Source organism: Salvelinus alpinus, chromosome 2, assembly GCF_045679555.1.
Source record: "Salvelinus alpinus chromosome 2, SLU_Salpinus.1, whole genome shotgun sequence".
Lineage (NCBI taxonomy): Eukaryota > Metazoa > Chordata > Actinopteri > Salmoniformes > Salmonidae > Salvelinus > Salvelinus alpinus.
This window is the reverse complement of record NC_092087.1, coordinates 5,643,645-5,670,837: the sequence shown is the minus strand read 5'-3', so window position 1 is coordinate 5,670,837 and position 27,193 is coordinate 5,643,645. Positions and strand designations below refer to the sequence as shown.

Sequence of the window (27,193 nt, the reverse complement as noted above, 5' to 3'; positions counted from 1 at the left end):
AGGAAGAGGAGGAGGATGAAAATAACATGGAAGAGGAAGAGGAGGAGGATGAAAATAACATGGAAGAGGAAGAGAAGGAGGATGAAAATAACATGGAAGGGGAAGAGGAGGAGGATGAAAATAACATGGAAGAGGAGTAGGATGAAAATAACATGGAAGAGGAGGAGGAAGAAAATAACATGGAAGAGGAAGAGGAGGAGGGAGAAAATAACATGGAAGAGGAAGAGGAGGAGGATGAAAATAACATGGAAGAGGAAGAGGAGGAGGATGAAAATAACATGGAAGAGGAAGAGGAGGAGGATGAAAATAACATGGAAGGGGAAGAGGAGGAGGATGAAAATAACATGGAAGGGGAAGAGGAGGAGGAAAATAACATGGAAGAGGAGGAGGCGGAGGAAGGAAAGAAAATGGAAGAGGAGGAGGAGGAGGAAGGAAAGAAAATGGAAGAGGAGGAGGAAGAAAATAACATGGAAGAGGAGGAGGAGGAAAATACATGGAAGATGAAGAGGAGGAGAAGGAGGAGAAGGAAAATAACATGGAAGAGGAAGAGGAGGAAGAGATCATGGAAGAGGAGGATCAGCGGGATCTGTTGACGCAAGGAAGATAAGATTTTTGGAATTCCATATCGACTACTAATTCCTACTCCCAAACCTGTCCTGTAGATCTGAGAGTATAGGATAGGGGATTAAATAGGTGGAAGAGTACATTGTGGTGTAGGGAATGTTGAGTCAGGTATTGGGTCTGTGGACAACAGTACAGCTCATGCACATTTACTCAATAAGCGTAGCCTGAAGTTATTTTCCATTCAAAGCTCAATTAGAAAGTACAAAAGTATTTTGAACATTCTGTTTTTGTAGGCACCAAAGGAAAAATACCATTGGTAGGTCACATTCCAAAACAAGAAGGAAAAGTATGAAATGAAAGGTTTTTCTTTTCTTTTTTCTTTTTTTTGCTGCTTTTAGAAGTTGAATGAATTTGATGAAATACCAATTACTTGCTAACCGCATGTGTTATTGTATCAAGGATAAAACACAGCCAAACCAAATGACTGTGGTCTAATTCTGTTAAATTCCATTCCAGAGGCCAGCACACTTGATATGATGCAAACAAAACAACACAGAATATGAAAACAACATTGGAGGAATACCATCGCTGAAGGTGTGAACAAACTATTCTCAAACAAACAACTCCTTTGGGGAAGCAAAAGTTTCTGGCAAGGACAATCTCTGGCTCTAGAGCCTATTTACAGTGCCTTACCCTTGTTGCTTCTTTCTCATCAAAACATGACCTGACCATAACAGCTTTACGTCAAGGAAGGGTCAGATATGCTACCGTTATAATTCCTTCTGCTGTCTCCCGAGTGTCGCAGCGGTCTGAGGCACTGCAGTGCTTGAGGCATCACTACAGCCCTGTGTTCAATCCCAGGCTGTGTCACAGCCGGCGTGTGACCGGGAGACCCATGAGGCTACGCACAATTGGCCCAGCGTCATCCGGGTTAGGGGAGGGTTTGGCTGGCCCGGGATGTCCTTGTCCCATCGCGCTCTAGCGACTTCTTGTAGCGGGTCGGGCGCATGCACGCTGTCACGGTCGCCAGATGTACGATGTTTCCACCGACACATTGGTGTTAAGTGTGGGTTAAGCGGTCGTTGTGTCAAGAAGAAGTGTGGCTTGGCTGGGTTTTATTTCGGAGGATACACGGCTCTCGACCTTCACCTCTCCCGAGTCCGTACGGGAGTTGCAGCAATGGGACAAGACTGTAACTACCAAATGGATATTACAAAATTGGGGGTAAATTGATTGATTCAGGAGACAGTTTTTGCAGTCAAAGGTCTTGTCTCCCGAGGTTAACAAACATCTGACTCATCCTCAGTCACCGTTTTAAGGGGTTGCTGTGAATTTGAAAGTAACTTACAGGCAACTCAGCAAGTTTCTGTTTTACATATTGCAGCAGACCTACTGTAATCTGCAGACTTACTGTAATCTGCAGACTTACTGTAATCTGCAGACCTACTGTAATCAGCAGACCTACTGTAATCAGCAGGCCTACTGTAATCAGCAGACTTACTGTAATCAGCAGACCTACTGTAATCAGCAGACCTACTGTAATCAGCAAACCTACTGTAATCAGCAGACCTACTGTAATCAGCAGACCTACTGTAATCCAAATACTGTATCCAATCAAGTACTGTGTAATGACACAACGTACAATTCCATATAATGTAATGTTTAATACTGTAAAAAAAAAGGTAATGCTACTGTAAATGTAATGGCTGGATGGATGGATGGATGGATGGATGGATGGATGGCTGGATGGATGGATGGATGGATGAATGGATGAATGGATGGATGGATGGATGGATGGATGGATGGATGGATGGATGGATGGATGGATGATGGACGGATGGACGGATGGATGGAATTCATTGAGGGGATTGGGGTTTGTGTTTCACTGTGTTGATTGTTATTACATGGGATTGGTAACAGCAGGTTGGCTTTTATAACACATACAGTTCTACAGGCCTTAACAAAGGCTTCCAAACTGGCAGCGACTACAGGGCCAAACAGACCAGAAGGACATGGCAAAATACTCCATTAAAGGTTAAAGTCTTGATGCCACTCCAATCTGTCCCCTACACATTGTTAATTGATGATGCTTTTCACTGACAGGTGCAACACATATAACCTCTTATAAAGGCCTTAACATATGTGAGTTCGGGAGCCATGTACGACAGGTGGCCTAGCACTCCATTAGAAATACAGCAATTATTTCACTACTCACAAAATGTTCCCACAATGCACCATCATTTACCATAATGTGAATTAAAAACTTTTCATAGTATTTTACTGTTGATAATAAACAAGATCACTGTATAAATTACAGTTTTTAGGTTACAATGCATTTGAGCCTGTTTCCCAATTAGCACCCTATACTCTAAAAATAGTGAACTACTTTTAAACAGAGTTATATGGGCCCTGGTCAGAAGTAGTGCAGTATCCCTATGGGCCCTGGTCAGAAGTAGTGCAGTATCTCTATGGGCCCTGGTCAGAAGTAGTGCAGTATCCCTATGGGCCCTGGTCAGAAGTAGTGCAGTATCCCTATGGGCCCTGGTGGTCAGAAGTAGTGCAGTATCCCTCTGGGCCCTGGTCAGAAGTAGTGCAGTATCCCTCTGGGCCCTGGTCAGAAGTAGTGCAGTATCCCTATGGGCCCTGGTCAGAAGTAGTGCTGTATCCCTATGGGCCCTGGTCAGAAGTAGTGCAGTATCCCTATGGGCCCTGGTCAGAAGTAGTGCAGTATCTCTCTGGGCCCTGGTCAGAAGTAGTGCAGTATCCCTATGGGCCCTGGTCAGAAGTAGTGCAGTATCCCTATGGGCCCTGGTGGTCAGAAGTAGTGCAGTATCCCTATGGGCCCTGGTGGTCAGAAGTAGTGCAGTATCCCTATGGGCCCTGGTCAGAAGTAGTGCAGTATCCCTATGGGCCCTGGTCAGAAGTAGTGCAGTATCCCTATGGGCCCTGGTCAGAAGTAGTGCAGTATCTCTATGGGCCCTGGTCAGAAGTAGTGCAGTATCCCTATGGGCCCTGCTCAGAAGTAGTGCAGTATCCCTATGGGCCCTGGTGGTCAGAAGTAGTGCAGTATCTCTATGGGCCCTGGTCAGAAGTAGTGCAGTATCTCTATGGGCCCTGGTCAGAAGTAGTGCAGTATCCCTATGGGCCCTGGTCAGAAGTAGTGCAGTATCCCTATGGGCCCTGGTCAGAAGTAGTGCAGTATCCCTATGGGCCCTGGTCAGAAGTAGTGCAGTATCCCTATGGGCCCTGGTGGTCAGAAGTAGTGCAGTATCCCTATGGGCCCTGGTCAGAAGTAGTGCAGTATCCCTATGGGCCCTGGTCAGAAGTAGTGCAGTATCCCTATGGGCCCTGGTCAGAAGTAGTGCAGTATCCCTATGGGCCCTGGTCAGAAGTAGTGCAGTATCTCTATGGGCCCTGGTCAGAAGTAGTGCAGTATCCCTATGGGCCCTGGTCAGAAGTAGTGCAGTATCCCTATGGGCCCTGGTGGTCAGAAGTAGTGCAGTATCTCTATGGGCCCTGGTCAGAAGTAGTGCAGTATCTCTATGGGCCCTGGTCAGAAGTAGTGCAGTATCCCTATGGGCCCTGGTCAGAAGTAGTGCAGTATCTCTATGGGCCCTGGTGGTCAGAAGTAGTGCAGTATCCCTATGGGCCCTGGTGGTCAGAAGTAGTGCAGTATCCCTATGGGCCCTGGTCAGAAGTAGTGCAGTATCCCTAAGGGCCCTGGTCAGAAGTAGTGCAGTATCTCTATGGGCCCTGGTCAGAAGTAGTGCAGTATCCCTATGGGCCCTGGTCAGAAGTAGTGCAGTATCCCTATGGGCCCTGGTCAGAAGTAGTGCAGTATCACCTATGGGTCCTGGTCAGAAGTAGTGCAGTATCCCTATGGGCACTGGTCAGAAGTAGTGCAGTATCCCTATGGGCCCTGGTCAGAAGTAGTGCAGTATCCCTCTGGGCCCTGGTCAGAAGTAGTGCAGTATCCCTATGGGCCCTGGTCAGAGGTAGTGCAGTATCTCTATGGGCCCTGGTCAGAAGTAGTGCAGTATCCCTATGGGCCCTGGTCAGAAGTAGTGCAGTATCTCTATGGGCCCTGGTCAGAAGTAGTGCAGTATCTCTATGGGCCCTGGTCAGAAGTAGTGCAGTATCCCTATGGGCCCTGGTCAGAAGTAGTGCAGTATCCCTATGGGCCCTGGTCAGAAGTAGTGCAGTATCCCTATGGGCCCTGGTCAGAAGTAGTGCAGTATCTCTATGGGCCCTGGTCAGAAGTAGTGCAGTATCTCTATGGGCCCTGGTCAGAAGTAGTGCAGTATCCCTATGGGCCCTGGTCAGAAGTAGTGCAGTATCCCTATGGGCCCTGGTCAGAAGTAGTGCAGTATCCCTATGGGCCCTGGTCAGAAGTAGTGCAGTATCTCTATGGGCCCTGGTCAGAAGTAGTGCAGTATCCCTATGGGCCCTGGTCAGAAGTAGTGCAGTATCCCTATGGGTCCTGGTCAGAAGTAGTGGAGTACATAGGGACTAGAGTGCCATTGTCAAGCTGAGCCTGAAAGTTCCGTAGGAATCCCAGTTGACGAGATCAAGGTCAAAGATCATTGCTGCTAATAGAGATGACAGAGATGCTCATATCACTCAAAACATGAAACAGTTCTCCAGATCTGAAGAGTGTGACAGTATCAGAGATCTTCGCACTGGGGTTAAATTCCCTCCTTGTTGAAAACTACAGAGTGTCAGAGTTGAGGTACATTTAAACCAGAGAGACATTAGGCAGCTTTTAAAAGCCCCAAAAGGTTTTTTTAAGAAAATGCTAATTTAAGCCCAGGCAAATGAAGATTGTGTAACATCCATGAATTATTAAATGGTTGGATCTGCATGAAACATGAAGAAATTAAACGCATTACTGTTAGTCGCTGCCTCTCTCTCCTTCCATCTCTACCTATACCCAATATCGCTGAGTTGGTGTACGAAATGGCACTGTACTCCCTATGCAACTTTTGATCGGAACCCAGTGAGACTGGGACCGGGTTCCCAAAAGCATCTTAAAGCTAAGTTCATCGTTACAACCTTTCGTTAAAATCTCTGAGCTGTTTTCCCAAAACCATCTGTTATTAACGTTGCACTTGAAAGCACACGTAATCTAACACCTCCCTCAGACCACTCGTAGAACAGCTAAATGGATCGTTAGATTATTTATTTATTTTTTAATGCCCTCCCGCGTCACTTCATACACATTAGATCTCCGTTAAACATAAAATCACATGATTTAATCCTTCTCTCTGTGACCTCTGTGAATTCACAACAAAGTTGACTACAAATAAAAAGTGACCAATGTGTTTGCAATTAATACAATTGAAATATGTTTCAAATTAAAACCTAGATGACTGCATTAAAATCAAACATATTTAAATACCTTAGATGTTCAATCCATTTTGATACTTGTAGGCTAATGTCTGTAATTTGTCTCAATATACAATAATTTGTGACACCGTGTAGCCTAACTTTCAATTCTCTCTGTCTCTCTGTCTGTCTGTCTGTCTGTCTGTCTGTCTGTCTGTCTGTCTGTCTGTCTGTCTGTCTGTCTGTCTGTCTGTCTGTCTGTCTGTCTGTCTGTCTGTCTGTCTGTCTGTCTGTCTGTCTGTCTGTCTGTCTGTCTGTCTGTCTGTCTGTCTGTCTGTCTGTCTGCAGTAAAACCTGCAGTAAACTGCAGTAAAACCCTACCTTGACATCTAGTAGCTCAAAATGATAAACTAAGGGGACTTCATTTGACTTTGTGTCTTTGCCAGTCGCATAATCCCAAACACCCCTTGTCCGAGTGGCTCAGTCATTGAGCCCTACAGCCTATTCCCCACACTGGGCATAATGATGCAGAGATGACATTTTCACGGGGAGCTAAGGGGCAGTCCTTGGAGTCTGGAGCTGGAGTCATCCGTGACTCAGCCTTAGTGTCCGGGGAGACCGGGCAGAGATGAAATCATGCCAGGGACATAGTCTCTGTCCCAAACGACACCCATATTGTCTATTTAGTGCACTGCATAAGGAATAGGGTACCAGTTGGGACGCAGATACACAGAGTCACCCTGAGTTCCTGGCAAGGATGACAAAATGAACTGTTTACATGGTATTCCATAAAGCATGCCAAATCGATTAGGGGATCGAAAAGCAAAGGCCCTACTGTTAGGGCTATAATACATGTGTTGGTAGGGGGAACGTTACAAGTTATAAAATAGCTACAAGCAGCTATGCCGGGGTTCAAGCTGTGGGCGCACTTTGCTATCATCGGGGGAGAAAAAATGAAAACATTGCCTACTTCTTTACTCCTTACCACACTTGCCAAATATCAAAATTAAAAATGAAGCAGATCACGCAAAACGCTTTTCAAGTATTTTGAAAATGCTGACTACTTTAATAAAACACATTCTTCTCCGGAACTGCTGGACCAATCGGCCCCAAATTTGTTTATAAAAGATCAACAAATTTAAAATAAATTATATCCTTGAGCATGTGTTCCACATTTCATCACTCTGAGTCAAACAGGTCAAGAGATGTAAACATGTGCTGGTTAAAGCGTCACAGAAGGTCTGCTCATTAGATAAGTTGAGTCTTGACAGTTTTTTTTGGAACATGTGTACCTAGTTTTGTTTACCAAAACAAATATCTGTGTCGGTGTTATATGCATTTCTGTGCCAGACCCCACCCACGTGAATGTTTATGAGTCACATTGTTTGATATCCTATCCTGGGAAAAAAAACATCATTTGTGAGAGCTTGGTCCATACATCTATCAACTTTTGTGCCGATCGGTCATTAGGTGCCAGAGGAGTAGCGTTTTAAATGTTTTTCACAAAATTCTAAATAGCGGACCTGAAGGGTCCTTGAGGTAGATTTGTTCCTTGTAAGGAGAGGGACGTATGTACTAGATTTTCACCCTCTAGGTCACACGGGCGTGACCTTTCAAAGTTGCATTTTCAATCGTTTGTTATAGCGCCACCATGTGGCCAATTGGCATGACATTGCATGAGAGGGTGTGGCCCTTGGCTCTTTACCATCATGTCAAGTTGCACCCCCTCCTGGGCATTATACCAAGGGACCCATACAAGTCCAGTGGTTAATAACATAATCAATCTCTTCCTCTTTACATTAACGAGAACAAAATAACAAACATGCCATCTATAATCTACATTGATCTATTTGCATGTGTTTCCACAGCTCCACGTGTCGCCAGCCCAAAAACAAGTCTGAAACGTGACTGCGTATCAAATGGCACCCTATTCCTTATAAATGACACCCTATTCCTTATAAATGTCACCCTATTCCTTATAAATGACACCCTATACCTTATAAATGGCACCCTATTCCTTATAAATGGCACCCTATTCCTTATAAATGGCACCATATTCACTATAAATGACACCCTATTCCCTATAAATGGAACCCCTATTATGTTTAAATTGCACCCTATTTCCTATAAATGGCACCCTATTTCCTATTAAATGGCACCCTATTCCTATAAATGGCACCCTATTTCCTATTAAATGGCCAGCTGATTCATGATTTCGACTGGCTGAGAAGCGCTGCCTGTCTGTCTCGTCTCGACTCCCGACACGTTCATTACTACAGATCCAATTTGAAATTGGAAACAATTTTGCAAATGTCGGAGAGACAGACAGCAAGGTTTACACAAATCTCAGCTGTTAAAAACTAAATGTTAGTCTAAAAGAAATGTGAAATAATGTCTAGATGTTTTTTATAGTGGAGATCAAGTTTATAAATTGCCTGGCTGGGCTGATGAGACTGTGGATTGCGCAGTCAGATGTAACAGAGCAAATAGGCATTTTAAAGTCATAGATTTAGCCGGTGGTAATTTATGGAATAGACAACCGGATGGAATGTGGTTTTAACCAATCAGCATTCAGGATTAGACCCAGTCGTTGTATAATTCCTTTTACATGCTGACCACACCGACAGCATTGGGTCCGCAAGCATTAATCATTTCATCCAAACTGCTCACGCAGTCAATGAGCATCTGCATAGCCAGGCGCTAAAATGGAGCGTACAGCTCTGTTTTAGTGCCTGATGCACTGCAAGTCCTGCCTCTCCCATCTCCTCGCTGGTTTTTAGGAGCATATACACATGTGGGTGAATGAAAGATGAACGAGAACCACAGTCTAGTCGTTTGCAGTAATACACATTAAAGTTGGTTGCCAACCGCCATATTAAATCCACAGAAGAAGAAAGAAGAAGACTGAACTAGGAGAGAGTACTAGGAGAGAATACTAGGAGAGAATACTAGGAGAGAGTACTAGGAGAGAATACTAGGAGAGAGTACTAGGAGAGAATACTGGGAGAGAATACTAGGAGAGAATACTGGGAGAGAATACTAGGAGAGAGTACTAGGAGAGAATACTAGGAGAGAATACTAGGAGAGAATACTAGGAGAGAGTACTAGGAGAGAATACTAGGAGAGAGTACTAGGAGAGAATACTAGGAGAGAATATTAGGAGAGAGTACTAGGAGAGAATACTAGGAGAGAGTACTAGGAGAGAGTACTAGGAGAGAATAGTAGGAGAGAATACTAGGAGAGAATACTAGGAGAGAATACTAGGAGAGAATACTAGGAGAGAATACTAGGAGAGAATACTAGGAGAGAGTACTAGGAGAGAGTACTAGGAAGGAATACTAGGAGAGAATACTAGGATAGAGTACTAGGAGAGAATACTAGGAGAGAATACTAGGAGATAATAGAGGTAGACAAACTCAACATGTGCATGATAACGTAACAGAGTATCCCTGTCGAAGACACACTCAGACCCCTAGGATGCCCTCTTGGTGTAATGGTTTTAAGACGATGTGTTACTACGCGGGAGACCTTGGTTCTAATCCCTCCACTTGTATATACACACCATCATACTCACGTTGAGCTGTAATGTCTCTGTCCATTGTCCAATGTGCTTGTATCCCGGGGAGCTCTTGTTGTTGATCTGATACTGGAACAGGTCGTAACGTCCCGGAGCATCACCGTTCCTGTTGAAATTCACTGACGTCCCCGCACTTCCTGTAACGGGAGCAACGGCACAACTATGTTACATCCCTGCACTTGTAAAAGGCTGAGTTTCCCCTAACATGAAGATATCATCACTTGGTTAGAGTTGCTGGGCTGACAGGCGTCATGGTGCTGGCTTAACAGTCCATCTTTCTCCCTCGCCAGCTCACACCGAGACCGGACCTCTGTCTCGCAAACACACACGACCGCCATCTTAGCAAGCCGTGCCCTGGAAAAGCTAGCCATGTGACGAGGGTACCAATCCCCATCAGATACACGTAAACATGTCTGACTGGTGCATGCATACGGGACCTTCAGAAACTATTCAAACCACTTGATTTTTTCCCACACATTTTGTTGTGTTACAAAGTGGGATTAAAATGGATTGAGTTGTTTTTTGTTTTTTTTGTCACCGATCTACACAAAGAGTCTGTAATGTCTCAGTGGAAGAAACAGTTATTGAAAATAAAACACTAATATATGTTGATTAGATAGGTATTCAACGCCCTGAGTCAATACATGTTAGAATCACCTTTGGCAGCAATTACAGCTGTGATTCTTTCTAGGTAAATCTTGGTTGTACAATATTTGCCCATTATTCCTTAAAAATGTTTTCAAACTCTGTCAAGTTGGTTGTTGATCATTGGTAGACAGCCATTTTAAAGTCTTGCCATAGATTTTCAAGACAATTTAAGTCAAAACTGTAACTCGGCCACTCAGGAACATTAGATGTCTTCTTGGTAAGCAACTCCAGTGTCTATTTGGCCTTCTGTTTAAGGTTATTGTCCTGCTGAAAGGTCAATTTGTCTCCCAGTGTCTGTTGGAAAGCAGACTGGACCAGGTTTTCCTCTCGGATTTTACCTGTGCTTAGCTCTATTCTGTTTATTTTTATCCTAAAAAATGATGACAAGCACACCCATAACATGATGTAGCCACCACTATGCTTTAAAATATGAAGAGTGGTACTTAGTGATGTGTCGTGTTCGATTTGCACTAAAACAAAACACTTTGTATTTAGTACAAAAAGTGCATTTATTTTTGTAGTTTTACTTTAGTGCCTTAATGCAAACAGGATGCATGTTTTGTAATATGTTTAATCTGTACAGGCTTCCTTCTTTTCACTCTGTCATTTTAACTACCATGTTGTTGATCCATCCTCATCCTCCATCCTCATCCTCAGTTTTCTCCTATCACAGCCAATGCACTCTGTAACTGTTTGAAAGGTGCCTGTTAGAAGCTTGCGGGTCAGCTGATTGTTGACCCGCACCCGCCCGACTATATGTGATAAAGTGAAAATCTGAGGCCTCAACCCGCAAATATAGAACATGTACTCATAGGCTACAGTCAAAGACGTAAGACTGATGTTTTTGACAGGGGGTGCAGGAATATTTTGTTGCCTGATTTTAGATACAGTATGTTTCTGGTTGAAATACTATCTTCTCGAGATGTAGAAATAAATAAATCAATAAAAAATGTTGCCTACATTTAGTGTATAATTTTACTGCTAGAAATGCTTAATTCTGCAGGAGTTAATATTATTAACGCTATGTGAGAGGTTATAGACCTACAGTCATCATCCAGATTTCAGTTTCCATTTTAACCCATGTAAACAGTAGGCTACAGTTCCCTTGACGTGCCATAGGCCTATTTGAAGTCTCGTCTTGTGACTGACTAATTTGAATAGCGCCTCACAATCATCACACATAACATACACGGAACTAAATATAGCCACAGTACATAACATACTCAGCTCTAGAATTAGCTTTGTAAACTGCACCCAGTAATAGAATATGGAATCCTCCTACAGAGATTGTACTTCTATAGAAACTCTGTTAATCACATGTAACTACAGTAACAGCATTTAACCGCTTAATATACTCCTTGGTTATTCCATGATACCCCTGTATGCTTGAAAGTATCTCTTAATGTCATATCAAGATTAGTTTGTCAAGATATATTTTTAAGGGAAGAGATTTTATGGTAACAGTGACAGGGGTGATTATGGGAAGATACCAAGACAGTTCAAAAGAGTGTGACTGCAGAGTCCCTGCCGTGCCTGCCGTGCCTGCCGTGCCTGCGTTGCTGTGTGGGCGGCGGATCGAAGCCTGTTGCCCGTTGCTAGCTAGTCGCTTCATGCTTCATTATCTCCTCTCTCACATGCTGACTGATGCCTCGACTCCCTCTGTCTCTGTCTCTGGGGTGAAGGAGTTATAGAGGAGGGAGTATCTGTCTCTGTCTCTGGGGTGAAGGAGTTATAGAGGAGGGAGTATCTGTCTCTGTCTCTGGGGTGAAGGAGTTATAGGAGAGGGAGTATCTGTCTCTGGGGTGAAGGAGTTATAGAGGAGGGAGTATCTGTCTCTGTCTCTGGGGTGAAGGAGTTATAGGAGAGGGAGTATCTGTCTCTGGGGTGAAGGAGTTATAGAGGAGGGAGTATCTGTCTCTGTCTCTGGGGTGAAGGAGTTATAGGAGAGGGAGTATCTGTCTCTGGGGTGAAGGAGTTATAGAGGAGGGAGTATCTGTCTCTGTCTCTGGGGTGAAGGAGTTATAGAGGAGGGAGTATCTGTCTCTGTCTCTGGGGTGAAGGAGTTATAGAGGAGGAAGTATCTGTCTCTGGGGTGAAGGAGTTATAGAGGAGGAAGTATCTGTCTCTGGGGTGAAGGAGTTATAGAGGAGGGAGTATCTGTCTCTGTCTCTGGGGTGAAGGAGTTATAGAGGAGGAAGTATCTGTCTCTGGGGTGAAGGAGTTATAGAGGAGGAAGTATCTGTCTCTGGGGTGAAGGAGTTATAGAGGAGGAAGTATCTGTCTCTGGGGTGAAGGAGTTATAGAGGAGGGAGTATCTGTCTCTGGGGTGAAGGAGTTATAGAGGAGGGAGTATCTGTCTCTGTCTCTGGGGTGAAGGAGTTATAGAGGAGGGAGTATCTGTCTCTGTCTCTGGGGGGAAGGAGTTAGAGAGGAGGGAGTATCTGTCTCTGGGGTGAAGGAGTTATAGAGGAGGAAGTATCTGTCTCTGGGGTGAAGGAGTTATAGAGGAGGAAGTATCTGTCTCTGGGGTGAAGGAGTTATAGAGGAGGAAGTATCTGTCTCTGTCTCTGGGGTGAAGGAGTTATAGAGGAGGGAGTATCTGTCTCTGTCTCTGGGGGAAGGAGTTAGAGAGGAGGGAGTATCTGTCTCTGTCTCTGGGGGGAAGGAGTTATAGAGGAGGGAGTATCTGTCTCTGGGGTGAAGGAGTTATAGAGGAGGGAGTATCTGTCTCTGTCTCTGGGGGGAAGGAGTTATAGAGGAGGGAGTATCTGTCTCTGTCTCTGGGGGGAAGGAGTTAGAGAGGAGGGAGTATCTGTCTCTGTCTCTGGGGGGAAGGAGTTATAGAGGAGGGAGTATCTGTCTCTGTCTCTGGGGTAAAGGAGTTATAGAGGGGGAGTATCTGTCTCTGGGGTGAAGGAGTTATAGAGGAGGGAGTATCTGTCTCTGTCTCTGGGGTGAAGGAGTTATAGAGGAGGGAGTATCTGTCTCTGTCTCTGGGGTGAAGGAGTTATAGAGGAGGAAGTATCTGTCTCTGGGGTGAAGGAGTTATAGAGGAGGAAGTATCTGTCTCTGGGGTGAAGGAGTTATAGAGGAGGAAGTATCTGTCTCTGGGGTGAAGGAGTTATAGAGGAGGGAGTATCTGTCTCTGTCTCTGGGGTGAAGGAGTTATAGAGGAGGAAGTATCTGTCTCTGGGGTGAAGGAGTTATAGAGGAGGGAGTATCTGTCTCTGGGGTGAAGGAGTTATAGAGGAGGGAGTATCTGTCTCTGCCCCCCACCCCCCCTCCAATCTGGATTTCAGAACTCTGCCTGCCTTGACATGTCTACTGCTTACCTTTGTTGGAAAATTAAACCATTGTTTATTCAACGTGGTTTAAGATCGGGGTCTTCCCTTCATACCTGATACTTGGGCTATATCTCCACTGGGATTTTTGCCCATTCTTCAAGGCAAAACTGCTCCAGCTCCTTCAAGTTGGATGGGTTCCGCTGGTGTACAGCAATCTTTAAGTCATACCACAGATTCTCAATACAATTGAGGTCTGGGCTTTGACTAGGCCATTCCAAGACATTTAAATGTTTCCCCTTAAACCACTCGAGTGTTGCTTTAGCAGTATGCTTTGGGTTATTGTCCTGCTGGAAGGTGAACCTCCGTCCCAGTCTCAAATCTCTGGAAGACTGAAACAGATTTCCTTCAAGAATTTCCCTGTATTTTGCGCCATCCATCATTCCTTCAATTCTGACCAGTTTCCCAGTCCCTGTCTATGAAAAATATCCCCACAGCATAATGCTGCCACCGCCATGCTGGGGATGAAGTTCTCGGGGTGATGAAAGGCCAGACATAGCATTTTCCTTGATGGCCAAAACGCTACATTTGTGTCTCATCTGACCAGAGTACCTTCTTCCATATGTTTGGGGAATCTCCCACATGCCTTTTGGCGAACACCAAATGTGTTTGCTTATTTTTCTCTTTAAGCAAGGGCTTTTTTTCTGGCCACTCTTCCGTAAAGCCCAGCTCTGTGGAGTGTACGGCTTAAACTGGTCCTATGGACAGATACTCCAATCTCCGCTTTGGAGCTTTGCAGCTCCTTCAGGGTTTTCTTTGGTCTCTTTTTGTTGCCTCTCTGATTAATGCCCTCCTTGCCAGGTCCTTAAGTTTTGATGGGTGACCCTCTCTTGGCAGGTTTGTTGTGGTGCCATATTCTTTCAATTTTTTTTATAATCGATTTAACACAACTGACTGGCTCAAACGCATTAACTTCTTGACGCTAGGAGGCAGAATTTTTATGTTTGGAAAAATAACGTTCCCAATGTAGACGGCCTATTTCTCAGGCCCAGATTCTAGAATATGCATATAATTGGATAGAAAACACTCTAAAGTTTCCAAAACTGTCAAAATATTGTCTGTGAATATAACAGAACTGATTTTGCAGGCGAAAACCTGAGGAAATCCAACCCGGAAGTGACTCTTATTTTGAAAAATCGCTGTTCCATTGCCTGCCTATCCTCCATTTAAAGGGATATCAACCAGATTCCTTTTCCAATGGCTTACACAGGTTGTGAACAGTCTTTAGACATAGTTTCAAGCTTTTATTCTGAAAAATGAGCGAGATTTATCAAATCGCGTCAGTGTCCTTGATTAGTTCTTGCGCGCGAAAGTGGTAGCTCGACATTTTATTTCTGTCTTGTATTGAATACTTTACCCTCCGGTTGAAGTATTATCGATTATTTATGTTAAAAACAACCGGAAGATTGATTATAAAAACGTGTGACATGTTTCTACGAACTGTACGGATAATATTTTGAATTTTCGTCTGCCCTTCATGACCGGCACGAGCCTGTGAATTACTGAACATAACGCGCAAACCAAATGGAGGTTTTTGGATATAAAAATCATCTTTATCGAACAAAAGGAACATTTATTGAGTAACTGGGAGTCTCGTGAGTGCAAACATCCGAAGATCATCAAAGGTAAGAGATTCATTTTATTGCTTTTCTGACTTTCGTTACCAATCTACATTGCTGCTAGGTGTTCGTAATGTTTTGTCTAGTGATCGATAAACTCACAGAAACGCTTGGATTGCTTTCGCTGTAAAGCATATTTTCAAAATCTGACATGACAGGTGGATTAACAACAAGCTAAGCTGTGTTTTGCTATATTGCATTTGTGAATTCATGAATATAAATATTTTTAGCATTTTCTTTTAAATTTTGCCCTCTGCAATTCAGCGGTTGTTGATGACAATTATCCCGCTAAAGGGATCCGTGCGCCTTGAGGAAATAAATTCCACAAATTAACTTTTAACAAGGAACACCTATTAATTGAAATGCATTCCAGGTGACTACCTAATGAAACTGGTTGAGAGAATGCCAAGAGTGTGCAAAGCTGTCATCAAGGAAAAGGGTAGCTGCCTTGAAGAATCTCAAATATAAAATATATTTTGATTTGTTTAACACTTTTCTGGTTACTACATGATTCCATATGTGTTATTTCATAGTTTTTATGTCTTCACTATTATTCTACAATGTAGAAAAGAGTAAAACTAAAGAATAACCATTGAATGAGTAGCTGTTCTAAAACTTTTGACTGGTACTGTATCTCGCTGCATTATATGAAAAAATATGTGAGAGATAATAAATGAGGTATAGGGAGCTTTATAAGATACCTACAAAGCCAATTAGCACATTGCAGAGTTTGCTAAGTGCGTAGCCGTTTCTTCCCAGAGGAAAATATTGGCAGGTTATGAAAAAAGGATAATTGGAAGAGAAATTTAGCTACAATATGTTTTGAGGTCTCTGTGTCCTTCTCTTTAATTCCTCGTGCTACACCCTCATACAAGGTGTTTTAAAGTGTTGTATTACTCGTGCTACGCCCTCATACAAGGGGTTAGTGTTTAATTCCTCGTGCTACACCCTCATACAAGGTGTTTTAAAGTGTTTAATTCCTCGTGCTACACCCTCATACAAGGTGTTAGTGTTTAATTCCTCGTGCTACACCCTCATACAAGGTGTTTGTGTGTTATTCCTCGTGCTACACCCTCATACAAGGTGTTTTAAAGTGTTTAATTCCTCGTGCTACGCCCTCATACAAGGTGTTTTAAAGTGTTTAATTCCTCGTGCTACGCCCTCATACAAGGTGTTTTAAAGTGTTTAATTCCTCGTGCTACGCCCTCATACAAGGTGTTAGTGTTTAATTCCTCGTGCTACGCCCTCATACAAGGTGTTTTAAAGTGTTGTATTCATCGTGCTACACCCTCATACAAGGTGTTAGTGTTTAATTCCTCGTGCTACACCCTCATACAAGGTGTTAGTGTTTAATTCCTCGTGCTACGCCCTCATACAAGGTGTTTTAAAGTGTTGTATTCATCGTGCTACACCCTCATACAAGGTGTTAGTGTTGTATTCCTCGTGCTACACCCTCATACAAGGTGTTTTAAAGTGTTGTATTCCTCGTGCTACACCCTCATACAAGGTGTTAGTGTTTAATTCCTCGTGCTACACCCTCATACAAGGTGTTTTAAAGTGTTGTATTCATCGTGCTACACCCTCATACAAGGGGTTAGTGTTTAATTCCTCGTGCTACACCCTCATACAAGGTGTTAGTGTTTAATTCCTCGTGCTACACCCTCATACAAGGTGTTAGTGTTTAATTCCTCGTGCTACACCCTCATACAAGGTGTTAGTGTTTAATTCCTCGTGCTACGCCCTCATACAAGGTGTTTTAAAGTGTTTTTTTCAGTAGCGATATTCATACTATTTCAGGCAGTGCCAGGGGGTACCAGCAGACCTGTGTGTTGACGTCTGTGTAATGGAGGACATCGTTTTTCTCAAATTATAAACATGGTCTTTTCTCTACCTCCACTAAATCCAATCAATTCCTAAAATGCTTTTCTCCTCATATTGTGCCTCAGAGTCTTTGTCTGTGTCTGCAATGGCATACTATTCCCTAAATAGTGCTCGTCTTTTGATCAAAGCCCTATGTGGAACAGCCACACGGCCTTCCCTCTGTGGTCTTGTCTCTTCCACACAGTCAATAAGATATCCTGTGTAAACAGGATGCTTTGGGATGTTGCATTCTCCGGGACGAGGGGAGAGCTATGAGCAGCAAACACCATTATCATGTCTTACGCTATCACCTTAGCTGCTGCCTGGATAAGTCCACAAAACAAACCAGAACTGTGTTGCCTGTCAATTAGGCTTCTCCTTTACTTCCTACTGTGTACAAAATAGCCCTTATATACTTCCTCCTTGTAAATAATGTCTGTTATGACATCACTTCCTACAGTGTGAACATTGTCTGTTATGACATCACTTCCTACAGTGTGAACATTGTCTATTATGACATCACTTCCTACAGTGTGAACATTGTCTATTATGACATCACTTCCTATAGTGTGAACATTGTCTATTATGACATCACTTCCTACAGTGTGAACATTGTCTATTATGACATCACTTCCTATAGTGTGAACATTGTCTGTTCTGACATCACTTCCTACAGTGTGAACATGGTCTGTTATGACATCACTTCCTACAGTGTGAACATTGTCTATTATGACATCACTTCCTATAGTGTGAACATTGTCTGTTCTGACATCACTTCCTACAGTGTGAACATGGTCTGTTATGACATCACTTCCTACAGTGTGAACATTGTCTGTTATGACATGACTTCCTACAGTGTGAACATGGTCTGGTATGACATCACTTCCTACAGTGTGAACATTGTCTGTTATGACATCACTTCCTACAGTGTGAACATGGTCTGGTATTGGTGTTTGTATACTTCACAAATGAAAGACAATGTCGCAGCCCTATCTCTGGTAGCAGTGGATTTATTTAACCAATATCGATGCTAAATATTTAACCAACAGTTCTGCTAAATATTGGACAAACAGTTCGGCTAAAAAGCTTACCAACACTTCGCCTAAATATTTCACCAACATTTTTGCAAAAGAGACCTGATCACGCTGTGAAAAACAGGTGTTCTTCACATTGTTACTGAACTTACCATTGAAGGTGACACTGCGGATATACTTGAGCAGTTTCTTGCCCCCGGCCAAGTCCATATCGGGACAGATCCCAGAGACGTCGGGACACAGTTCTCTCTGCATGTTGTGAAGGGCGTGGGCCATGGCGTACACCGCATCGATCACAAACTGAACCTTCCCCTCTTGTTCGTACTTAGAGTCCGTCCCGATCCGCTCCTGGCCTGCGGGATGAAAAGAGGAGAATATTCAGGACACGTTTTGGGAAAGAGATATGGCTCTTAATGGTAATCACTTGGGTAAAGACATTTCTATGCATTTGCATTAATGAGGTGACCTTAAAAAAATAATTACTTATCTTTTTACATTTAGGAAAATAACACATTAACATTACATTCCACAGACATGGGTTGCCTTGCAACTATGCAAACCTTATTTAAATTAAAAGACTCCTGTATTCACTGTATTCACAATGTGTTGGTTTTTAATAACTTCAAAAGAGAGTCTGTTAACAAGAAAAAGGTACTAATACATTCTTACAGGTTATTATAATGCTTTCATGGGTTACACCTCATCTTTAAATCAGCTGTCTATATGGAGAGGCTTCACATTATATTCATGCTGTTTCCATCAAAGATGAAGGAGTGGACCCATTGAATTAGACACAGTTTAATAGCCACTTTATTTCCCACAGTTACTTTTCAATCACCTTGGTTTTAATGTGGGAGAACTACATGAAAGGGCAAAATCCCAAGCCATTGTGTTTTTTACCTTCAATGGTAGACACATTATGCTGAAATCAACATCTCGTATTGCATTGTCTGTCAGGGATTTGTACAATTGATCAATAAGACTTTTTGCTGGTTTTCCATGGACATATTTTTGAGAAATAGTACATGACAAGGCATTTACATTGAATAATGTCACAAGCAGACTTATTTTTTTACCGCGACTATGATAATCTGATGATAATTATAATAATAATAATCAAAAGAACAATTGGATGAGTATTTTATTATCATTACGAGTGTTCTTTTCCTTCTTTCAAATGACTGACATTCTATTCCGAGTGTATATGCTAATTTATCCTGCGTCATGTCGATCACGTCACATGTTTACAGGATTTTTTATTTTATTTCTCCCCAATTCCATGGTATCCAATTGGTAGTAGTTACAGTCTTGTCTCATCGCTGCAACTCCCGTACGGACTCTGGAGAGGCGAAGGTCGAGAGCCGTGCATCCTCCGAAACACGACCCAACCCAGCCGTACTGCTTCTTAACACAATGCACATCCAACCCAGAAGCCAGCAGCACCAATGTGTCGGAGGAAAACAACGTACACCTGGCGACCTGGTCAGTGTGCACTGCGCCTGGCCTGCCACAGGAGTCGCTAGTGCGCGATGAGACAAGGATATCCCTGACGGCCAAACCCTCCCTAACCCGGATGACGCTGGGCCAATTGTGCGCCGCCCCATGGGCCTCCCGGTCGCGGCCGGCTGCGACAGAGCCTGGGCTCGAACCCAGAGTCTCTGGTGGCACAGCTAGCACTGTGACGCAGTGCCTTAGACCACTGCGCCACCCGGGAGGAAGGGTCATTTAATTTATGATGAACATTATATAGATATCTAATTTTGACTGAAGCAAAGTATAATTTCGTTGTCAGTTTAAATTTATACAACTTTTCTGATTTATTCTCTGGTTTATTATGATACATTTTTACTTTTACACATTCATCTGCATAACCCAAAATTATCACTTGAACTTTAATTAAGTAATCACTTAGAAAATGAAAACGAGGAAGCCACTGTAACCAGGTTTTCGAACCAGGGTGTCTGTAGTGAAGCCTCAAAAGCACTGAGATGCATTGCCTAAGACCGCTGCGCCACTCGGGAGCCAGAGTGGAATAAATGATGATGAACTTCACAGGGTGAAAGGTCATGAGCCTGACGCTCCTTTCAATAAATATCCATGGCCTTTATTCTGGTGATATGATCATCGACAAATAAAAATAATTGTCCGTAATAATTTCAACTGTAGGCTATACCCGCACAGTATCTGCAAGCTGTTAGCCAGAGTGCACCTGCCAATAACAGAGTGAACACACTCACTATATAACGCCATTTTTGTTGTTGTGAGAAAAACCATCAATAGAGCTGAATACGCAAAGGAAACACATTTACTTTGGCACATGGGAATTGAACTGCACATTTATTTTTATTTTTACGTGCGCTACTTCATCACGAACTGCCTTTTATCCACAACTGGTTATATTTGATGGAAACACATTTCTGGTGGGAAAATGTTCATGTTGGTTTTATGCAGATTTTAAAATATTCACATGAAAATCTGTCGCCAATTGGATGGAAACCTAGCTTTTGGAGAAGGGTGAACGTTCACGAGCTTGCTCTAAAATCTGTCATTGCCGAAATGGACAATTCCAGAGAAAAATGTAGAATACCAACAACAGAGTCAGGAAAGAAGCTGAAATGGCTGGATCTGTATTCAGCATTAGCTTTGTTTTGGCATACACACACATGCACACTCAAACACCTTTGTGGCCATGCACACAGCTACAGATGTAGGACATTAATTTGATCACGCTGTTGCAAGAGAACTTTCCTGCACCCCCCAAAAAATTACAAAAATTACATACGTTTAAAAGGGCTTCTAAAGTTTTGTAATTTCCACTTTGAAATCCCAGGTTGATGGCACCTTAATTAGAGAGGACTGCCTCGTGGTAACGGCTGGAGCGGAATTAGTGGAATGGTATCAAATACCTCAAACACATGGTTTCAATGCGTTTGAGGCCATTCCATTTAATCCTTTCCAGCCATTTTTAAAAGCCGTCCTCCCCTCAGCAGCTTCCACTGATTGAAAATTCAGACTTAAATTTTCACTTATGGAAAATGCACATTAATTATAAGCCACATAATAAGTCACATGTCCTGTTGTTGCAGGATTATATTTCTGCTGGAGAAAACTGTAAGACGGGAGTGTTGAGGGACAACAACCCAAATGTCTCTATGCCAATATCTTACAACTCCAGATTTCTTGCAAATACCCAACAGGGCTTTCCACGTTAATTACCCACCTTGTTTCTCAGACGAGAAAATAACAATACAATAAAACAAAATGAACGCTGAGAAAACACAATCTCACGCTGCTAAAAAATTCATTGGTACACAGTACATAGACACATTATTATTATATACCCTATCAAACATATAGACACATTATCATTATATACCCCATCAAACACATATACATTTTCAATATATACCCTATAAAACATATGTACATTATCATTATATACCCCATCAAACACATATACGTTATCAATATATACCCTATAAAACATGTATACATTATCATTATATACGAGGAATATAATATGAGAAATGTCGTTGCACAGCTATTTCCAGAGATATCCAAGTCCGGGCTGTGGCTGGCCCAGTCAAGGACATTCAGAGCCTTGTCCTGAAGCCACTCCTGCGTTGTCTTGGCTGTGTATCTTAGGTTCGTTGTCCTGTTGGAAGGCAAACGTTTGCCCCAGTCTGAGGTCCTGAGCGCTCTGGAGCAGGATTTCATTAAGGATCTCTCTGTACTTTGCTTCGTTCATCTTTCCCTCAATCCTGACTAGTCTCCCAGTCCCTGCCGCTGAAAAACATCCCCACAGAGTGATAATGCCACCATTATGCTTCACAATAGGGATGGTGCCAGGTTTCCTCCAGACTTGACGCTTGGCATTCACGGCCAAAGAGTTCGATCTTGGTTTCATCAGACCAGAGAATCTTGTTGCTCATGGTTTGAGAGTCCATTAGGGGCCTTTTGGCAAACTCGAAGTGAGCTGTCATGTGCCTTCCATCTGGCCACTCTGCCATAAAGGCCTGATTGGTTGAGTGCTGCAGAGATGGTTGTACTTCTGGAAGGTTCTCCCATCTACACAGAGGAACTCTGGAGCTCTGTCAGAGTGACCATCAGGTTTTTGGTCACCTCCCTGACCAAGGCCCTTCTCACCTGATTGCTCAGTTTGGCCGGGCGGCCAGCTCTACGAAGAGTCTTTAGTGGTGCCAAACTTCTTCCATTTAAAAAATATGGAGGCCACTGTGTTCTTGGGGAACTTCAATGATGCAGACAATGTTTGGTACCCTTCCCCAGATATGTGCCTCGGCACAATCCTGTCTCGGAGCTCTACGGACAATTTGTTCCACCTCATGGTTTAATTTTTGCTCAGGCATGCACTGTCAACGGTGGGACCTTAAAAAGACAGGTGTGTACCTTTTCAGATCATGTCAAATCAATTTAATTTACTACAGGTGGACTCCAATGAAGTTGTAGAAACGTCTCAAGGATGATCAATGGAAACAGGATGTACCTGAGCTCAATGTAGAGTCTCATAGCAAAGGGTCTGGATACTTATGTAAATAAAGTATATATATATACAGTTTTATATATATATTTATTATATATATACACATCTGCAAAAATGTCTAAAACCTGTTTTTACTTCGTCATTATGGGGTATTGTGTGTAGATTGATTAGGAAAATGTTTTATTTAATCCATTTAAAAAATAAACATGTAACTTAACAAAATGTTGAAAAAAAAGTCAAGGGGTTTGAATACTTTCCGAATGCAGAGACATTATCATGATATACCCTATCAAACACATATACATTATCATTATATACCCTATCAAACACATATACATTATCATTATATACCCTATCAAACACATATACATTATCATTATATACCCTATCAAACACATATACATTATCATTATATACCCTATCAAACACATATACATTATCATTATATACCCTATCAAACACATATACATTATCATTATATACCCTATCAAACACATAGACATTATCATTATATACCCTATCAAACACATATACATTATCATGATATACCCTATCAAACACATTATTTTGTATTTAACCTTTATTTAACTAGGCAAGGCAGTTAAGAACAAATAGTATTTACAATTACAGCCACATAGAAGCATTATTTTATATACCCCATCAAACACATAGATATTATAATTATATACCTTATCAAACACATTGACATTATCAATATATACCATATCAAACACATATACATTATCATTGTATACCCTATCAAACACATAGACATTATCATTGTATACCCTATCAAACACATGGACATTATCATTCAAAAGATTGGGGTCACTTAGAAATGTCCTTGTTTTTTAAAGAAAACCCCATTTTTGGTCCATTAAAATAACATCAAATTGATCAGAAATACAGTGTAGACATTGTTAATGTAGTAAATGACTATTGTAGCTGGAAACGGTAGATTTTTATGGAGTATCTACATATATCTAAACTATAATATGGTTGACCAGAAGAAGAAAAAATATATATGGTTATTCAGAAGGATCGACAAAGAACCATTCTCCCTGAAGGTTCTGTAAAGAACCATTCTCCCTGAAGGTTCTGTAAAGAACCATTCTCCCTGAAGGTTCTGTAAAGAACCATTCTCCCTGAAAGTTCTGTAAAGAACCATTCTCCCTGAAGGTTCTGTAAAGAACCATTCTCCCTGAAGGTTCTGTAAAGAACCATTCTCCCTGAAGGTTCTGTAAAGAACCATTCTCCCTGAAAGTTCTGTAAAGAACCATTCTCCCTGAAGGTTCTGTAAAGAACCATTCTCCCTGAAGGTTCTGTAAAGAACCATTCTCCCTGAAGGTTCTGTAAAGAACCATTCTCCCTGAAGGTTCTGTAAAGAACCATTCTCCCTGAAGGTTCTGTAAAGAACCATTCTCCCTGAAGGTTCTGTAAAGAACCATTCTCCCTGAAAGTTCTGTAAAGAACCATTCTCCCTGAAGGTTCTGTAAAGAACCATTCTCCCTGAAGGTTCTTTAAAGAACCATTCTCCCTGAAGGTTCTGTAAAGAACCATTCTCCCTGAAGGTTCTGTAAAGAACCATTCTCCCTGAAGGTTCTGTAAAGAACCATTCTCCCTGAAAGTTCTGTAAAGAACCATTCTCCCTGAAGGTTCTGTAAAGAACCATACTCCCTGAAGGTTCTGTAAAGAACCATTCTCCCTGAAAGTTCGGTAAAGAACCATAGAACGGGTTCAGTTTAGCCCTATAAAGGGTTGTAACCATATTGGAACCCTTTTTGGGGCTATATAGAACCTTTTTTAATGATTCTTTATAAAACCTTAAAAAAGTATTCTTTATAGAACCATACAGGTTCCATTTAGAACCTTACGAGCATGGTTCTGTACAGAACCTTCCAAAAAAGAGATCTACACTGAACAAAAACATAAACACAACATGTAAAGTGTTGGTCTCATGTTTCATGAGTTGAAATACAAGATCCCAGATATGTTCCATACGTACAAAAATCTTGTTTGTCTATAATGTTGTTCACACATTTGTTTACATCCCTGTTCGTGAGCATTTCACATTTGCCAAGATAATCCATCCACCTGACATGTGTGGCAGATCAGGAAGCTGATTAAACAGCATGATCATTACACATGTGCACCTTGTGCTGGTGGTCAATAAAAGGCCACTCTAAAATGTGCAGTTTTGTCACACAACACAATGTCACAGATGTCTCAAGTTTTGAAGGAGCGTGCAATTGGCATGCTGACTGCAGAAATGTCCACCAGAGCTATTGCCAGAAAATGTTGCTGTCCAATTTTCTACCATAAGCCGCCTCCAATCGGCCTCACAACTGCATATCATGTGTATGGCATCGTGTGGGCGAGAGATTTGCTGATTTCAATGTTGTGAACAGAGTGCCCCATAGTGGTGGTGGGGTTATGGTATGGGGCAGGCATAAGCTACGGACCCTGAACACAATTGCATTTTATCAAAGGGCAATTGGAATGTACAAAGATACTGTGACGACAACAGTAGCACAACATTCCACAGGCCACAATCAACATTATGCAAAGGAGATGTGTCGCTCTGCATGAGGCATGGTCACACCAGATACTGACTGGTTTCCTGATCCACACCACTACATTTTTATTTTTTTAAGATAAGCATATCTGTATTCCCAGTCATATGAAATCCATAGATTAGGGCCTAATGAATTCATTTCAATTGACTGATGTTGTTAAATGAACTGTAAAATCAGTAACATTTTTAGAAATTGTTGCATGTTGCATTTATATTTTTGTTCTCTATATACGGGTTCCGCTACGGTTATAAGTCAAATAACTGTTTATAACCTTTTTCTGGTGTGTATCATCAGACCAGAGCATCTTGTTATACCAAACACATAGATACATGATCATTATATAACCTATCAAACAAACTAATTTCACATTAGACAAGGGGCATTGAAATCTCTGTCACGCTTCCTCTGCTCTCTCAGGACTGTATTTATCGCTTTCTGTGTCTCCGTTTCTCCCTCTCTCCCTCCCTCTTTCTCTCTCTTCCTCCCCTTTCTCTCTCCCTCCCCTCTCACTCCCTCACATCTCTATCTCCCTCCTCTCTCTCTCCATCATCTCTCTCTCCCTCTCTCTCGCTCTCTCTCTCTCTCGCTCTCTTTCTCCGTCCCCTCTCTCCCTTGTTTTATTATTGTGCCTCTCTCATCTCTCTCTCTCTCTTTTCTCTCTCTTCTCTCTGTGCCTGCAGCCCGCCCCCTCTCTCTCTCTCTCTCTCTCTCTCTCTCTCTCTCTCTCTCTCTCTCTCTCTCTCTCTCTCTCTCTCTCTCTCTCTCTCTCTCTCTCTCTCTCTCTCTCTCTCTCTCTCTCTCTCTCTCATCTCTCTCTCTCTCTCTCTCTCTCTCTCTCTCTCTCTCTCTCTCTCTCTCTCTCTCTCTCTCTCTCTCTCTCTCTCTCTCTCTCTCTCTCTCTCTCTCTCTCTCTCTCTCTCTCTCTCTCTCTCTCTCTGCATCATGGTAGCGTAGTCTATATCAGAGTAGAATATATCCGGTGCTGCTGAATGTTCACATAGATCCTGTGAGGCAAAGATAAACACACAATGTCCACATCAACAGTGTATATGATGGGGATGTATAGAAGAATGTGGGAGACTTGGATGAGGTTAAATGAGGTCAAAAGCAACAGTTCTCCACCTCTCCTTATTCTCCTGGAACCCAATCCCCATGCAATATGGTAACCGACTGCCTCTCATTCTCAGATCATACATTGTGGGGGAGGTGCTACGATTGAAACAGCTATATAGCCTCTCAAACATGGTAATGTGGAATTGATGTTAAAATGCCAGCTGTTTAGCCTCTCAAACATGGTAATAAATCAAATGTGTTGGTCCACATACATGTGATCGGCATATGTTATTGCGGGTGTAGCGAAATGCTTGTGCTTCTATGTACATGTGAGATAGGTGAGGCAATATTTACAATCATTTAAAGTGACTAAGACACCGTAGAATAGTATAGAGTACAGTTTATACATATGAGAAATGCAAGATACGGAGACATTATTAAAGTGGCTAGTTATCCATATCTAAAAGTGGCTAGTGATTCCTAATCTATGTCTATAGGCAGCCGCCTCTGATGTGCTGGAGATGGCTGTTTAGCAGTTTGATGGCCTTGAGATAGAAGCTGTTTTTAAGTCTCTCGGCCCCAGCTTTGATGCACATGTACTGACCTCGCCTTCTGGATGATAGCGGGGTGAACAGGCAGTGGCTCTGGTGGTTGTGGTCCTTGATGATCTTTATGGCCTTCCTGTGACATCGGGTGGTGTAGGTGTCCTGGAGGGCAGGTAGTTTGACCCCAGTGATGCGTTGTGCAGACCTCACTACCCTCTGGAGAGCTTTGCGGTTGTGGGCGGAGCAGTTGCCGTACCAGGCGGTGATACAGCCCGACAGGATGCTCTCGATTGTGCATCTGAAGGGATTTTGAGGGTTTTAGGTGTTAAGCCAAATTTATTTAGCCTCCTGAGGTTGAAGAGGAGCTGTTGCACCTACTTCACCACACTGTCTGTGTGGGTGGAACATTTCAGTTTGTCAGTGATGTGTACGCCGAGGAACTTCCCACCTTCTCCACTGCGGTCCCGTCGATGTGGATAGGGGGGCTGCTCCCTCTGCTGTTTCCTGAAGTCCACAATCATCTCCTTAGTTTTGTTGACGTTGAGTGAGA

General features: G+C 42.5%; 1 protein-coding gene across 1 annotated transcript in view; it reads right to left on the bottom strand.

The window, feature by feature from the left end:
* The window catches only part of LOC139553201 (metabotropic glutamate receptor 7-like), a 420,178-nt gene that overhangs the window by 120,708 nt on the left and 272,277 nt on the right, over positions 1-27,193 (bottom strand). The window contains exons 6-7 of the mRNA XM_071365256.1: positions 18,121-18,321; positions 9,464-9,603 (exon numbers count right to left, since the gene is read on the bottom strand). Of these exons, the coding sequence (XP_071221357.1) occupies positions 9,464-9,603; positions 18,121-18,321 (341 nt within the window). The remainder of the gene's footprint in view (positions 1-9,463; positions 9,604-18,120; positions 18,322-27,193) is intronic.